Source organism: Daphnia carinata, chromosome 6 (assembly GCF_022539665.2).
Source record: "Daphnia carinata strain CSIRO-1 chromosome 6, CSIRO_AGI_Dcar_HiC_V3, whole genome shotgun sequence".
Lineage (NCBI taxonomy): Eukaryota > Metazoa > Arthropoda > Branchiopoda > Diplostraca > Daphniidae > Daphnia > Daphnia carinata.
This window is the reverse complement of record NC_081336.1, coordinates 1,610,540-1,626,644: the sequence shown is the minus strand read 5'-3', so window position 1 is coordinate 1,626,644 and position 16,105 is coordinate 1,610,540. Positions and strand designations below refer to the sequence as shown.

The 16,105-nt window shown below is 39.6% G+C and overlaps 5 protein-coding genes, 2 long non-coding RNA genes and 1 other non-coding gene across 9 annotated transcripts; 3 read left to right on the top strand and 5 right to left on the bottom strand.

The window, feature by feature from the left end:
• The first annotated feature begins 124 nt into the window (after positions 1-124).
• On the top strand, positions 125-2,372 carry LOC130690555 (glycoprotein-N-acetylgalactosamine 3-beta-galactosyltransferase 1-like). The gene is given in 10 exon segments (XM_057513573.2): positions 125-650; positions 722-804; positions 879-1,025; positions 1,084-1,222; positions 1,293-1,411; positions 1,480-1,525; positions 1,588-1,646; positions 1,719-1,796; positions 1,799-1,878; positions 1,944-2,372. Coding segments are annotated over 10 exon segments (1,209 nt in total). The 5' UTR covers positions 125-552; the 3' UTR covers positions 2,304-2,372.
• Positions 2,373-2,585: 213 nt separating this feature from the next.
• Positions 2,586-4,318, bottom strand: LOC130690574 (chymotrypsin-2-like). The gene is made up of 8 exons (XM_057513599.2): positions 4,221-4,318; positions 4,066-4,117; positions 3,920-3,981; positions 3,690-3,787; positions 3,502-3,631; positions 3,300-3,444; positions 3,056-3,192; positions 2,586-2,980 (listed from the first exon to the last, which is right to left on the bottom strand). The coding sequence occupies exons 1-8, from the start codon at positions 4,245-4,247 to the stop codon at positions 2,759-2,761; spliced, it is 873 nt and encodes a 290-aa protein (XP_057369582.1). The 5' UTR covers positions 4,248-4,318; the 3' UTR covers positions 2,586-2,758.
• Positions 4,319-6,017: 1,699 nt separating this feature from the next.
• On the bottom strand, positions 6,018-6,101 carry Trnal-uaa (transfer RNA leucine (anticodon UAA)). The gene has a single exon. It is a non-coding gene; the product is annotated as a tRNA-Leu (tRNA).
• Positions 6,102-6,251: 150 nt separating this feature from the next.
• LOC130690558 (serine-rich adhesin for platelets-like) lies at positions 6,252-7,848 on the bottom strand. Its single transcript, XM_057513580.2, has 4 exons — positions 7,731-7,848; positions 7,450-7,596; positions 6,865-7,379; positions 6,252-6,793 (listed from the first exon to the last, which is right to left on the bottom strand). The coding sequence occupies exons 2-4, from the start codon at positions 7,594-7,596 to the stop codon at positions 6,304-6,306; spliced, it is 1,152 nt and encodes a 383-aa protein (XP_057369563.1). The 5' UTR covers positions 7,731-7,848; the 3' UTR covers positions 6,252-6,303.
• Positions 7,762-8,547, top strand: LOC130690617 (uncharacterized). Its single transcript, XR_009001048.1, has 4 exons — positions 7,762-7,818; positions 7,894-8,029; positions 8,097-8,343; positions 8,417-8,547. It is a non-coding gene; the product is annotated as an uncharacterized LOC130690617 (long non-coding RNA).
• On the bottom strand, positions 8,374-10,041 carry LOC130690560 (uncharacterized). Of its 2 annotated transcripts, none has more exons than XM_057513582.2 (4): positions 9,890-10,041; positions 9,674-9,820; positions 9,138-9,601; positions 8,374-9,069 (listed from the first exon to the last, which is right to left on the bottom strand). In XM_057513582.2, the coding sequence occupies exons 1-4, from the start codon at positions 10,037-10,039 to the stop codon at positions 8,613-8,615; spliced, it is 1,218 nt and encodes a 405-aa protein (XP_057369565.2). In that variant the 5' UTR covers positions 10,040-10,041; the 3' UTR covers positions 8,374-8,612. The 2 variants fall into 2 exon arrangements, with proteins under 2 accessions (XP_057369565.2, XP_059351827.1); XM_059495844.1 differs by having other exon boundaries at positions 9,686-9,820.
• A 158-nt stretch (positions 10,042-10,199) lies between these two features.
• LOC130690627 (uncharacterized) lies at positions 10,200-11,221 on the top strand. Its single transcript, XR_009001060.2, has 3 exons — positions 10,200-10,279; positions 10,377-10,775; positions 10,900-11,221. It is a non-coding gene; the product is annotated as an uncharacterized LOC130690627 (long non-coding RNA).
• A 1,022-nt stretch (positions 11,222-12,243) lies between these two features.
• On the bottom strand, positions 12,244-15,747 carry LOC130690524 (protein lap4-like). Its single transcript, XM_057513523.2, has 9 exons — positions 15,523-15,747; positions 14,463-15,429; positions 14,314-14,394; positions 14,031-14,242; positions 13,605-13,962; positions 13,047-13,499; positions 12,738-12,974; positions 12,581-12,667; positions 12,244-12,493 (listed from the first exon to the last, which is right to left on the bottom strand). The coding sequence occupies exons 1-9, from the start codon at positions 15,540-15,542 to the stop codon at positions 12,338-12,340; spliced, it is 2,571 nt and encodes an 856-aa protein (XP_057369506.1). The 5' UTR covers positions 15,543-15,747; the 3' UTR covers positions 12,244-12,337.
• Between the last annotated feature and the right edge of the window lie 358 nt (positions 15,748-16,105).

Genomic DNA, 16,105 nt, shown 5'->3' with positions numbered 1-16,105 from the left:
TTTACTTGGTGATTTTGTAATAATGACATTTCCGTTAATTGTTTTCTTGCTCTATTTACTGTCGCTTGCAAACCCTTTGGTTGGGCAAATTTATGTACAGTATCTTTAACCCTGATTTAAAAAATCGTTGATCCTCGTTTTTTTTTGCTACAAAGTGTAGGTAGTATCCATGGAAATTGGAAAATTCAAGTGCCAGAAAAATGACGTGCGTGCCAGACGCTGTGTGCACAGAGAGGCGTTCTGTTATAACCCTTTCGTACGTAGCACAAGTGCATACCACCTGCATTTTGTTATCGGATTTCAACGGAAACAAATGCGTGAATTTCCTGTAGTGCAGTCCATATTTTAGACCTGCAAGTACACTTGTTTAGTAATCCAAACCTGCAGTAAACCAGACCCCATTCTTATCGTTCGAGTAGTTAAAAGCTGTTTGCCACATCATGCAAGAAAGTCTGCGTATTAAATGCCGTAAAAAATGCGTGACTCAGTACTGGAGTTGACTGAAAAGCATAAACGCTGCTATTCTGAGCCAGCACTTAGATACTGTTTACCATGCGTCGTTTTCTTCGGCAATCTTCCGGATCTCTCCTTTTTGGTGTTATCTTCGGCTGCACTGTCATCGCGTTCTTGAATCAATCATTTAGCCTACGGTAATTTTGTTCTATTAATTATCTATTAAGGCAACGTAAATATGGAATGAAATTAACTTTATTCTACCTAGATTACATCAGAAAAATGTCACCAATGGTGATAAGAAACAACAGCCAAATACAATCAAAGCTCACGCTGAAAATGTCATAGTGGGTATGTGTTAAAGAAATTAAATGAAATTTTTCTGTGCCATAATAATAGAGGTTTTTGTTATGTTACATATTTAGATAAAAAAGGAAAAGATCTCCATGATAAAGTCCGTATTCTATGCTGGGTAATGACGACTCCTGCCAATCACGAAACTAAAGCTTTGGCCGTCAAAGAAACATGGGGTCCTCGCTGCAACGTTTTACTGTTTATGAGTTCGGCGAACGGTCGGTATTTATTCACACACTAAATTTCAATTTGTGGCTAATATTTTATATTTAAAAGATACGAAGCTTCCAGCGATTGGGTTGCCAGTGGCAGAAGGTCGAGAGGGACTATGGGGGAAAACCCGAGAAGCATTTCGTCACGTGTGGGAACGTTATCAAGATAAAGTGGATTGGTTTCTTAAGGCTGACGATGACACGTAAATATTTGAAAAGTTATTGAAAAATTGCTAGATTAATTCTGATCATTTATATTCATTTAATGTTTAGGTATGTTATCGTAGAAAATCTGCGTTATTTTCTGTCGGGATTTGACACGTCGAAACCCTTGTTTTTCGGCCACAAGTTTAAAGCGATTGTTGACAAAGGTTACTTCAGTGGTGGAGCTGGTAAGTTGATTTATTCTATGACCAAAGTTGTGGAATTTATTTTACAAATTGCAAAACATATTTTACAGGTTATGCCTTGAGCAAAGAAGCTACCAGAAGATTCGTAACAATAGGGTAAATTATCAGTATAATTGATATTAATGTTTCCATTTTATGGTTTTATCAATTTTTCATAGATACCATAACGAATCACTTTGCCGGAAGGACCAAGGAGGAGCAGAAGATGCAGAAATGGGTTTGTCTTGTTTGTTTTCCGATGAGAAATGTAACATTCCATTTCTATCCTAATTTCATTTAAATTTTCAAGGTACTTGCATGAAAAATTTGAATGTTTCAGCGATGGATACGCGGGATTCAAAAGGCAGAGGAAGATTTTTCCCTTTGGTGCAGATTCTCACTATTTCCCTGGTGAAATCCATTCCGGCGACTATTGGTACTGGGATTACATTTACTATCCTCCCACACAGGTATGAATCTCACATGATAATCCGTTTCATTGGCGAATTTAGTATATAAAAACAAATGTTATTAGGGTCGTAATTGCTGCTCAGATAGCACTATATCCTTCCATTACATTGACCCGAGAACCATGTACATACTGGACCTTTTCTTCTATCAAATTCGTCCGTTTGGGCTGGTGGACAATCGGCCTGCGATTCCAGAACCACCACCAGATGTAAATCTCACTGGTCCTCGTTGGTTTGCTCCACCTAAACCAACAACACCGTCTCCCCCTACGACGATCCCAACATCAACGAAGAGTACTACAACTTTGAAACCCAACACAACAACAAGTCAAACAAGCGCTCCAAGTACCAAGAAGGTAGAGGCCCAGAAAACGGTTGATTCAAATAACACAATGGTGAATGCAAACACTACGAAGAAAAACTGACACGGCTATGAAATTAGTCATTTTCAACGCTCTTCGAACCATGACAAAGCAAAATAGGTATCAGTTTAATCAAAAATGCCTTTATGCGTGTGTGTGTTTGATAAAATTCTTAAAAATTAACGATGAAGATTAATCTTATCATTTAACATCGATGTGAATCAAGGAGCATATTTTTCGACACGTCAATTAAGAATTTACAGTTACAGGTAAAACAAGTTTCAGTTCCCTAGGTCTTCACGTACGTAAATTTATTATCAAAATGCCAAGTGAAGGTAAGCGCAGTTTAACTGTGTAGATGGATGCTTCAGTTTATTTATTTCTAGTCTCAGAAAAATTATTAAACTTTTGTTTCTATAAGGATAGAGCCAATGTGGGGATAGGTAACCAGAAGTATTAAAAGAAATCAAAATGCGAAAATCTGACGACACCAGAAGGTGGAACTTATGCATTTGTGCTTATGGAGCTTTGGTAGTTGTAGTTGGTTCTGTGGGAACTACGATAGGATTGATTTCTTCCCCGTTCAGCATATTCTCCACAATCCACCCATTGTTGACATAGGTGGAAACACGCGTGAAGACCGCACCCCTCTCACAAGCAGGTTTACCATTGAAAACTTTAACGTAGCTACTGATTCCGACTTGCACTCCATTTACTAAAATGGGTCCACCGTAATCTCCCTAGCATTTAGTAAATTAACAAATTCAAATGAATTAATGCAACGAATTTTGGTTGAGGTTCTTTGTCAACTTTACCAAGCAAATGGATTTCCCAGTAGTGTACGTACATAACTGCAATTTGTCATCGTAGTTGTCATGAAGGGCTTCACAAGCCAATTTATCCCGTATCTGCAAGCTAACCTGTTGCATTGATCGCGCAACACTTGTTCCATCTGTTTTCATTAAGTAAGCGTTAATTAACGACGATTGAAATTATTAAATGACAAATTTATCAATCTAAAACATTTTGAAATGCCAAAAATGTAGGTATTCAACTCACTGCTGAGTGTAATACCCCAACCAGTGGCTATTCCAGTGGTTCCAGCATACGACGGACTGCTTGCTGCCTCTGGTGGCAACGTTACTTTTGCGATGAGCGTTAGGTCAAGAGGAGAGCTCATTCGCAGAATAGCGATATCGTTTACCTATCCACGTAGAGCAATAATAATATTTCTAGGATTAAATACGAATTTTAAACTTACTCTAGTCAATTTGTTGTAATCTTTGTGGATTTGAATGTCTGTGTCTAAGACGTAACGAATGATTCTCGTTGAATCCATTGGGACGATGGTGTAAACTCGCACAATGACTTGTAATTTGTCATAGGGTTTCCTATAATTCACGCGATTGAATCAGTACAGGAAATTGTAACTTACCTTGTTTGACTTACGCATCAACGCAGCTGGCCGACGTGAGAATGTGGTTTTCACTTATCACTGTCCCGCCACATAGCGTGGTCTCAGTGCCTTTCGTTTTCAGAATCAACGCCTACACAAGTATGAAAATTGCGATTTTTGTTCAAACGGGAATAAAACCGTGACACCGAATGGTTGGATATCAGCAGCCAATAAAATTTAAAGTTGTAAAACAATTGGTCTTAAATTTTAAAATTTTACAGACCTTGTATTTGTGAGCACCTTTCAGAACTGTAGTACCACCAACAACTTCGTCGAGATCACCATCTTACGTATACGAAAACAATAATATTGAGTAATTAAGGTATAAAATAATAATATGAACCTAATGGATAAATTAGCAAAACGTACCGTATTTCAACGTGCAGACGAAATTTGTCCATACGAAAAGCAAACAAAGAATCTAAAATATTAAATTGTTGACAACAGTGTATGTCATTCAGACTATCGTGTTTAAAGACTGTTTTAGACTTACAAGTACACTAATGGAAATAGTTTAGACTTACCTGGAAAAGAATCGTGGATTTCAACATGATGCCGGGATGACTTGTTGTAGTAAGTACTTTTCGATCGCTGGTGATTTAGTTAAGCAATTGTTGGCCTTTTTATATCAAATCCATGCTGTCCTCTCTCTCAGTGGACATGATCACGTAGTCGATAGTAACTCTCGATGACGCTGACAGATGATAGAATAACTAGGTCGCAATCTGGGCAAATGTTTTCCCACCTACTATTTGCTCTCTGCCACATGAGAAACGTATTCCAACGGTCAATACGTAAAATTCGGCCAACGGATGGAGGTTTTGGGAGAGCGAAAGACCACAGTTTAACCGTGTCATGCTGTTTAGTCTGAATTCGACGAAAAACCAGTTGTCCTAATATGTACAGAATTTCGAAGTATCAAGTACTCCCACCCTCTCAGTCCGACCTCGTTTAGCGATTTTGGCAAGCGACTAATGTTTGGACAGCCGGATGATCAGCGTCATAAATTTTGCTCGTTAGTTGTAGTCAGACATCATCCGAATAAATCAATTAGTAAAATGAAAAACACATATACGCAAGGTATTTCAGAGTAAGGCAAATTTAGGACAACATCTGATTAAATATATCGTCAGGTCGATGCTGAGCTCAATCCCAATCCGACTACATAGATGTAAATCTCACTGCTCCTCGTTGGTTTGCCCCACCAATACCCTCGACACCCACGCCTCCTGCGACAGGGCTTAAAACTAAGTCAGCCATATTTTGCAATAGTTCTTTTGCAACCTCTTTAGAACAAAGCAAAACAGGTATTAATTTAATCAAATGGTGCTATTGTGCTTGTGTGTTGAAATCAAATTGTCACACTCGTTGAAAGTTAAAGAAATTCAATGGTGTCCTTACAAGTTGATGTTAGTGGTAACCGATGGAACAGTGTTGAATTTTTGCAAATCTAAACAATTAACCTATTTGTTTTCAACATATAATTCATTCGAGGAAATATTTCATTTTTCGACTTTGTACAAATATAGTTTTATTTATCTATTTCATTTCTCAAGGATATGCCAATCGAAGAAAGGAGTAGGAAGGGAACGATATTTCTTACCGCACCCATTCCTTTGCGAAATGGACAGCACAAAGTTAAATAAAACACCGTTGCCAGCCTATCAAATCAGTCAATAGTTGATCAACATGGCGGCTGCAAGGTAATTTCTTCTAGTGCAAACACATTATTGTAAAAAGAGTTAGCTGAAACTTTGGCTATTAGTTCTGAAACACAGTGATGAAGTTTTGGCAGAAAGGAAGATGACAATGTGTCTTGATTGCACGAGGCGCTAGCTGTGATGATGATTTATTAGGCAAGGTAAGTCACATTTTCAAAATCCTAGCTTAGCTCGTACACGTAAGCCTTGCCGTAACACTGTGCAATTGAAAACGCTTGGCATCTGGTATCCTTTATTTTTATTGAAATGCAGTAACGGCGTACTTGTGATAGATGTACTGTTTTTCTCATTTTGGTTTGTCTAAAGCCATTACCCAGAATAGCGTCATTGCGTAAATTTCATTTTTGAACCAAAATTGTGTTCCTTGCTCACATTCACGTAAGGCTTAAGTATTTTAGTCAGTCTTTATTGTCAAAAAACGTCATATCCATCATAGTTTTAAATGACGTAACAATATGTTTGCCTCTGAGGCGTTTCTTAAGTCAATGTGCAACTATATTGTAGTAGTTTTTTTTCAGTAATTTTCGACAAGTAGTACTTCAAAAGTAATTAGTTGTGTTGCCAATTTTAGTATTGTAATAGCTGTAGTTATTGCTGATATACCAGGTGAGGGGATCGAACCCTCGTCTCTATATCGGGGACCAGATCTTAAGTCTGGCGCCTTAACCACTCGGCCAACCTGGTTGTGTAATTTACTTAAATTAATTGAAAAATCACGATGCTCTAAACTCTATTCAGCCACAATCCAGTTACAAAAAAGCTTAAGTCATAAACGGGAAACATCTGCAAGATAAAATGTTAGGCCAACACGAACAAAACATCAATTATCTGCCTGCAGATACAACTTAGTTTTCAAATAGTTGCTGTAGTGTTTTAGAAAAGGCAATTAACCAGCAGCAGCGCATACGACGAAACCTGCTGGTAGACATGCGACAGGTACGCACTCACCTGGCCCGGTTACAACATTGTCACCAGTCGTATCTCCAGCACATTGAACAGCTGGTGCTGGATTAATTAGATTCACCGTTTGGGTGATTGTTTGGTTTACAAATACAAATGAAGTCATCGTTGTTGTTGTGAGAGAAGTCAATATGGATGTCGATACAGTTACTGATGTTGTGGGAACAGTTATGATCGACGTCGATGTTGACACAGACGTAGAAGTCGTCGTAGATGTTGTTAGCAATGTGCTAGTAGATGTAGAAAATTGGTATCTATTTAAGAAACGTTTTTCTCTCAAATTATCCTCATCGTTGAGATGAGTTTCATCTTTAGACGAAGCTAATGCATTCACATTTTTTTGTTCATCCTCGACAGGTAGATCCGATTCTGTTGATTGTTCCACATCTAATGACGGAAGAGCTGTCGTTGTTAACCTACAAAGAAAGGAGAAATAAAAAGTAAGATTTCCATTTTGATTTTCTCAAAGATTTAATGCCGAATTTACTCGAGTGTCTCTGTAGGAGCGATAATGAATTGTTCAGAATCGTTGATTTGACGTTTCCTGCGTCCAGCAGCACAAGCCACTGCTCCTACCACAACTTGGAACTGTGGAACACAAGTAACTAGTGAAGCCACAGTCAAAGTTGCTGTGTTGGACACTACAACTGTGCTGGTACTGGTGGTTGAAGTGATGGATGTGCTGATTGTTGTGCTGGTTGATACGGTAACTAAAGTGCTGATCGAAGTAGCGAATATTGTGCTTAAGGACGTGCTAGTTGTAGTGGTTAAGGTAGTAAATGTTTTATAAAAGCGCTTGTCAGTATTGTAGTAACCGTTGTAGGTGAGGCCATTGGTTCCAAAACCACCGATTAAAAATCTCCCTTTTTGGTTATTCAGGGGAGACATTCGATTATTTGAGAAGCCTCTGACTCTTGATTGGATATCGGGAAATTCGTTTTGGTCATCGTCTGTATGATTGCGACCTTCGGTTGGTATGAAGCTGGGATTGAAGTCTTCGTGCTGTAATAAGCCATTTTAACATCGTATTGATTTGCGTAGATTGAATAGAAGTAAAATGGCATTTGCTTACCGTGATAAATATTAGCGGCCGGTAATTGTTAGCAGCGTGAGGGGACGTGTAAGGTGGCGCCCAAAATACTCGAGAAGACGGCTGACGAAGGTAAAATTGTTGGGAGATGACCACCAACGCCAATAAAAGAAGAAGGGCAAATTTCATCTAATTCAATTATGTCACCAAAATTTAATTTAAAGATGTATTAGGGTTAATGTAACTTCACTGAGGCATTATAACAATGCGATATGTGACGTGCCAGTAGTACGAATTGTAAAATTGATATTAAACATGTGCACCTTGTAAAAATGTAGGATGGATTGTAGACACAGGTGATTCAGCGGCTCACCTCCAGAAGAGCTGGTGCAATTCTGGACTGCCAATGAGGTACCACATCAGCATTTATATACTGACCATAATGACGTTTAGAATTTATTCATCTTTTTTTTTGTTCAATTGCAGTAAGAACAAGTTAAATCCATTTTTCAAAAATCCCACAGTTGAAAAGTCCAACTAAACCATGTGGCAATGAAATCATGTTTGACTCAGCAAAAAGCTAAGCTGACAGGTCGGAAAAATGATTAATTATCACCCTAAAGTAACGTGGAACTGGCCAATTGCATTGCACCGTAAAGTGCAACGACCTTTTTTTTTTTTTTTTTTAGAATCTTTCAAGTATACAAGTCACATAATGGAACTTATTAAGGTGATAGGCTGTTCCTGAAAAAAAAAAAAATTGAGTTTCAAAGGTGAGAATCGCAAGTAATTGGCTAGGTTATATGAAAATAGAGATCCATTCCATAACAATAGTTGCATCCGGGAAAGACATGATCAAAGATTATGTCCGCTTATTCGTCACCAGCCTTTCAGGAATTTTTCATCGATGAAAATTTTTTCTGACACTGAAAACTGGTATTTGAATTTTAGCGTTTAAAACTAACATTGATGCTTCTAATATTATATTTCACTAATAAACATCAACCAGATTACAAGGCGGATTGAAATGGTACGTAATCAGAAAAGCCTGAAAGAAGGAGTAATGTTAGAAGAAAAGAACAAGCTGAGGTACACACTACTTCTACATTGCTAAGTCAGCTTGAACTTCACCAACTCGCACTTAGTTCGAGTCAGTCGAACTTAGTTGCATTTCTTGATAACGCCCGTGCCATGAACCAAGATGCTTAGCCAGTGGCAGCGCAGAGAACGTAGCCAGTTGGCAAACAAGAAAGGCAATTCACTATGGGCGCAACGGCTGCCGGAACACATTGAGCTGCTGGAACTGGGGTTATCAGGTTAATTGTTTGTGTAACGGTCGAGTTTGAAAAGACGAACGAACTGAGTGTCGTCGTAGTAGATGCAGTCACTGTGGTGACCGACTGCATCACTGATGTTACCGGAACTACTATGGTAGAAGTCGATGTAGTCGTCGATGTCGACGTGAAGAAATAGTTCCTGTTAAGAAGAAAAAATCTTTTCTCTCTGATAGTTTTCTGTTCCTCTTCTGGCGTCTCATCGAGGTAAACTTCTGTTTTAGACGAATGTAAATTTCCAATAACTTCGCGCTCATCGTTCGTTAGACCTAATTCTCTTATTTCTCGTAGAAGAGTCGATTCGGACGGAAGAGCCGTTGGTATCACTCTGAAACAGGACAAACAAATTAAAACATTAAAACAAAATTCAAAACTAAATCCTCAATATTGATTTACTTTAGCGTTTCGGACGGATTAATGGCAAATTGAGACTCGTTTTCGGAATCATGAGTTGATCTCTTCTTCCGGCCACAAGAACCCGCTCCTGCCGCCACCTGGAACTGTGGAACGCATTTCACCACGGACGTTAGAGACAAAGTGGCTGTTGCAGTTATAACAGCCGTGCTGGTGCTGGTGGTGGACGTGGTGGATGTACTCATGACTGTGCTGGTCGATAAGGTAACTACAGTGCTTGTACTTGTAGTCGTCGTAGTGTAAGTGTTCAAAAATGGGTAGCGCACGTTTCCATTGCTCGTGTAGCCATTGTTTCCGAAACTACCACCAAGTAGAAAGCGTTGCGCCGGTTCGTTATTTGACGATGACGGCTGCTTATTACCAAAACCTCTGATTCTTGATTGAGCATCCGGAAATTGATTCTTGTCATTTTGGATACCTTTTGAAATCACGCCTAAATTTTCAGGCTAAAAAAAAAGAATTCCCCAGTTAAAGAGCAATTTTAGTTTATGACAATTAAAATTCAATTGATTATTTACCAGTGGCATTACTAGCGGCTGGTAATGACCGATCAAATCTTGTGATGGATAGGGCGAAAGCCAGAACGTCCGAGAGTATGGCTGACGAAGGTAAAACTGCTGAGAAATAACCACCAGGGCCATCAAGAACACTAACGCCAATTTCATCTAGAATTGAAAATTGTAAATGGATTGAAAATTAGCAACATCGAAGTTAACTATAGCGTTTTATTTTACTTTGCGATAGGAAGGACAGAAACAGATCCGATACAACAAAAGAACTGCTGGTGAAGTTCTGTTTCTGGAACAACCTGCGACCGAGCTTTTATACAACGACCAAAAACACTTCGGTGTTCCACTGCCATCTTCGTGAAATGCTTGTGACATTTTACGAGTTTTCAAGGCATCTTTTACCGAAATGGGAAGCTATGAAAATTTCAATTTCTACGAAGAAGGCAATTCATAAAAATAGCTTAAACAAAAAAAAAAAAAGGATTTTGAAATGCCAACATTTTACTAATTTATCTTCCAGGTTTTTTGTTCTGTGCAGTTTTGTTCTTGTGGCAGTTAAACATCGTTGGGGCTGAATATGAAAGACCTTGCCTGGAATATTTTCGAAAGATTATGGTACGTAAAAATGGAATTATCAAAGCCTTAGTTGACACGTTTCAAATACGCGATTTAAGCAATAAAAACTATAATTATCTACCATAATTTTTCATAGGCAGGACGAGGATGCTTCGACATACTTTCCTCAGCATGTTGGCTTAAAATTCTGAACGAAACAGAATTCACTTTGCATATTATGGATTACTACGGTTACTTTATGGCTGTAACTGCACAGTGCTTACGCCTCCTAAATCGGATCACACCACAAGCTTCAACATCAATGAAAATGACAATTAACATACAAGACGAAGATCTACTCGCTTATATTTCCATAACCAGCGACAGAAGCAGCCGGACCATTCAAGTCGTCATGTTTTGCGTGCCCAATACGGCCATGTTAGAATCCAAGTCCACCTGGCAAGCTTTTGACGTGGAATTACCAATCAACAGTTAACGAAGATGATTCCAGGATCTGCTCGTGTATTAACTGAGCTTTTTTAAACGATAAAAAATGGTCAGTTAAATTTTATTACTATACTTATTTACAAAGAAAATGAAATCGTACAGTGAGGCCAACCTTTTGAGACCTATGCAGAAATTTCCAAATATTAACTAATTATTTCCATTTGTATTTTTAGGATGTGGATAACTTGCACATTATTATCATACAGCTCAGCCCTGCAAAAGGGTGTATATTTATGCTAGGAAGGATCCAGGACGCATTTTCCGCGTTATATTTCGAAGGGTTGCACAATCAAACGATGACTGACATGTTCCAAACTGACGTGTCACCTAAAATTATACATCGTCAGCTCATCTTCTCACAAAAGCGACCGGCTTAGAAGTATTGTGTAGCGGAAACAGCAGTGTGGGCGCATATTATGCATTTAAATTTCGTATGTTGGCGTTGTTTCGTGTCTACGTATGTTGGCGACCGTGACCTTTAATGGGCTTGAATTTTGCCTGGTATAGCAAAGCTGCATTGTGATGTTAGAATATTTTTCATGATTTCTTTTCTATACCGATATTTAATGAAATCGTTTTCCGGTTATTACTCAGCAGAGCGTTGATAATGGGATTTGCTTTCTCTGCGGCCAACACCACAAAAAAGGACATGGACCTGCGTAGGTAGCGCCCTATATCCTCCTTTAGAAATTTCAGAAATATTATTATCATGCAACAAAAGCATTTAAATCCTGAGTCATTACTATACTTAATAAATTGTGTGTTTTGTATTTTTTTTTTACTAGGTGGTTCGGTTGTCAACGCAGAATTCTCATGTCAAGATCGTCTATTTCAAAGGATTACGCACCTTTGGCGTAAATCACTCACGGTTAGATATAAAAGCACTGCTCAACTGTATATTTTTCATCTAATGTTTCTTTTATGTGGCATTGAACTGTCAGTTGACTATTACCGTAAGCGAGGAAGGCAATCCATGTTTATTTACTTTTCCTAACGAATTTTATTTTGGTAGGAAATAACGAAAATAATTCAGTCATCATCCAACAACCATCTCTTTCATCGCATCATCCCGAAGAGAACAGTCGAGACCTGAATTCTTCCGCTCCAAAGGATTCGTTCGTCGGAATTTAAATTTCATTTCGAAATTTTCATCTTAGATCGTAAGTTCAATACTAATTCTTAATTAATTTGACGATTGACAATGTCATTTTTAATCGTAAATTTAAAATTGTTTGGTATCTCAATTTGCAAATGCCTCAGCTGACATGTTTTGCTTGCTTTATTAATCAATTAGTTCCGCTTTTAGAGAAAGAATTGTTGTGTGGCAGCTTATACTAAATTATGCAAAAGTCGATGCCCTTGAGCTTTAAACCGAAAACATTTAGCTTTCAGCCACTCTCCTGTAACTATAACAGGTTTTTCGTGATATTATGTAACGGTTTTTGCTATCCTAATCGCATGTCAATAAGGAAACAGCATGTGAGGGATTATAAACATCAGGTCACTATAGAATTATATTTTCTTAAAAATTTAAAAACAGCCATAATCGTAGATTGATTTAATAAGAGTACACAGATTAGAAAACTAAATTAAAGGATAAATTTTGTTTAATTAGCATTCGTCAAACACCTCCTTGTCAGGTTTATCGACTGTCGTTTTTGACATGACGATTGTAGTCGTTTTCACATCGTCAGACTCTGTAAAGCTCGGCCTTTTAGGGAAATGTTTTGATCCCCTCAAATCTGGCAATTTGACACCAACGTGTTTCTGCAAAAATCATTGCATTTATGAAATATTTAATTGGCACTAGCTCGATATAACTATCTTGATTAATTTGACTTAAAGTTTATTCACCTTTTTAGATAAAGTTGGAGTTGATCTCGCAGAATTTGATTCATTTAAATGTGCAGGCCAACCGTTCGGTTGTTTTGCTCCGTGAATCTAAAGTAAGGAAAAATAAAAGCATTTAATTAATTCGAATCACGTATTCTTCTTCTACAGGGAAACGCACCGACTGATGGCGGATGAAATTTGAACTTGCAGCTTTGTCAGACCAACTGGAATTGCTCATAACAGACGATCGATTGCTCGTGACGTCATCACTGTCAACGGCTTTAGTGTCTTCACTCCATCCGTCGCAAACCATGAGCCGGAGCACGTGACCGGCTTTCCGGAAAGCTTCGATGGCTTCACGTCGCGTTACGCCGATCACGTTAGTTCCGTTCACTTCTAGCAAGCGCATTCCAACCTTAATCCAGTTAAACTCATGCTTAGTTTTTGTTTCGTAATGACATTAGAGCCGTCGATGGATTTGGATTACCTTTACTCGGCCGTCTCTAGCGATGGCGCCACCGCGATGGACTTTGGATACAAAAATACCGGAATCGTATTTTTTGCCGCAATAACTATCCTGTTCCAAGACTCCGCCGATAATTTTGATGCCAAACTGTTCGTCATCTTTCCGCTGGATGAGAAATTCGTCGAGCCCTTCCGGCTGCGGATCGTGACGTACGGTAAGAATGATCTGCTGGGAGGGTTGAGAGAGGGTACGAATCACTTCGTGGTGGGTCCAATCTGAAACCTCATTTCCATTGATCTTCAAGAGCCGATCGCCTATTCTTAATCGTCCAGAACGAGCAGCTGTCCCTTGCGGAATCACTCGTGAAATGAAAATGCCGGGCTCATCCACGCCGAATGGAATGGAACATGAATCTTTGCCGCCGGCAATCCGCAATCCAAGCCTCGATCCCATATCTTTACGGATCACCACATCCTGGATTATAGAACACGTCGGAATGCGACATCGCAATTTTTCAATGATGCGTGATAACAGCCATGTCAAACAACATAAAACAAAAATGAAGGAAGTTGTAAAAACCTCTGTAATGACGGGCCGCTGGCCTTTCTGGTTGGTCGTAACTCGCGTAACGACCGTTTCAGTTAAAGTGTTTTTCGTAATGCTTTCCCTGAAACGGCCCAACTCTGTCGGAGGCGGTGGGAATTGAAGCTCGTGAAGTTTGAGATCATTCGGATCGGCTGATTTCATAGCGAAATTCATTGAAGCCGATGATGAACGACGAGGCGGATGCGGTGGCGACGGAGATGGTGACGGATATCTTGGATGGTGCCTCACTGGCGTTGCTATGGGAGCGCTTACGCGTGAAGAGGCCTTTAAACTGCTTTTTAAAGGCATCGCTGCTCGTGGTGGTGGATTGTGATTGATCTGGGTGTAGTTACTTTTAAAAAGAATTTTATCAACTTAACGTTTATTATTATTTTTGTTTTTTAACAGATGAGACTTTACGTTTGCCAAGGCTCTGAATGATGTGACATGCTGCTACGTAACGTACTTCTACGAGTGGCATTAAAATGTTCTGGCTCGGTTTCCGAATCAAACACTTCCGGATAATTTGCTGAGGGATCGCGTTCTAACTCTAATTGGACGTAAGGTTTAGAACGACTAAGTAGAGTTACCACTTCTTTATGATGGGCCTTCTCCACATCTAACCCGTTAATCTGAATTTTTTAAATATTTGCATATCACTAATGTCTTTTTTAAAAATTCAATTAGATTATGTGGTTAATACCGATAGTATACGATCTCCGACCATTAGCATACCACTTCTATCCGCCACTCCGTCTTTAATTATTCCCGAAATGTAAACACCCTAAATTTAGCAAATAATCAATTGAGTTAATCCTTTCTAAACAGTTGACAGGGAATTATTGGACGTACTTCTGAATGGGCTTGGCCGTCTCTGGTGGACACGATAAATCCGAGTCCAGTCACTTCATCGCGCTCAAGTCTTACGGTGAATCGATTTGTATCCTCTGGTTCATCATCAACCCAAGTTGCCGCAGGCCGGGAGGAATTAAATCTTTGCGACAGTGTTGGCGAAGGGTAACCATTTGCGTGATCGGGTGTTGCGTAAATGTGCTCCGTCGGGAAAGAAGAAATGGAAGGTAATGGTAACTGAGGTATGTTCGATGGATTTAAGTGAACAACGGACGGATTGCAAGCGAAACAATAGGGATGGAAATGAACACCAGTGGAATCCAGGTGAGTTGTGTGTTGGAGGGCTCTGGAAGAATAAGGAGTTACACTTGACGGTTCAACTTGATGAGAAGTTGACATCCGTCGAAGAGGAGGCGTTCTCGGTCTCAGATAGCCGGTCTCTTCCATCGGAGTCGGTGGGTAAATATCGTCTGCTCTATGCGAATAAGAACGTCGTCGCATTTGAGGATCGGGAGTTCTACTTCTGCCATTCTCCTCACGTCGTGCGGAGTTGAGCTGATAACTCGATCTTGAACGAATAAGTGGAGCCACGTTTGGTGCTAACGGCACGGCGGATTCGACTAGTCGAATGACTTTGCGTAGTACTCGAACGTACAAATCTCCGCCAGAATTTCTCAACAAATCAACTGCTTGATGGTGTTCCAGATCCGAGCAATAAACTCCATTAATCGATAGGATTTCATCGTCTAACTTGAGCCCAGCTTCGTCGGCTGCTCCTCCGGGCACAAGTTTGGCAACGAAAATGCCCTCTTCTCTGCCACGGTAGGGAAACGATCCTCCTCCACCTGCGACTGTCAATCCTAAACCGTGCTGGCGATTCCATTTGCGACGTTCCACCCGCAACTCGTGCACCTCTTCCTCTTGAAGTTCGACGTATGACCTCCTTCGTTGTTGCGAAGAACTTGCCCTGAATTTCAGAATAACCACATCGGTGAAAACAAAAACAATGCTACCGCTATTGTGTGTGTGTGCGTGTGTGTGTGAAAATAGTATGAACTACCTGGGCAGCCTTCTCGACATTCTTGCACCGCCAAACGAAACTAGAATAGAAATGCTGCAATACTACGCGTCCCCCCACCCTGGGAATAACAAATGCCCTCGTAACACTTATCAATGGTAAGTACCAAGTGTAACAGAACATTGCCCTAGATGATAAGCAGAGTCGCATAGCATATCTGTTAGATAAGGACGTATACTGATTATGACTCATATTGTGTATAAACGGTAGGTGTACCTTACACTTGGGAGGGCTTTGTATACAATGGCGTTAAAAACAAGAGAGCTTATCAGTTTGGGTTTATTTGAAAGAGAGGAGGTGAAAACTGTGACTTCAGGTGTTATTGTTTGCATGTTGATTCCGGTTTTGTGTGTAGTAATTTTGAAATTTGAAAAATGTTCTTGCACGATTGGCTAACATTCCCCAAAACTTGAGTGGGGGTTCGTACCCCAGTAAAAAATGGACAAGAATTTAAAAATCAACTTGACTGCGTCGGCGTTCTTTGGGGAATGTATCCTCAAAAGTTCAGTGGGGACAATTTTTCCTCCTTGCTTTTCAGAGGATAATTACATGTTTCCTCATTACA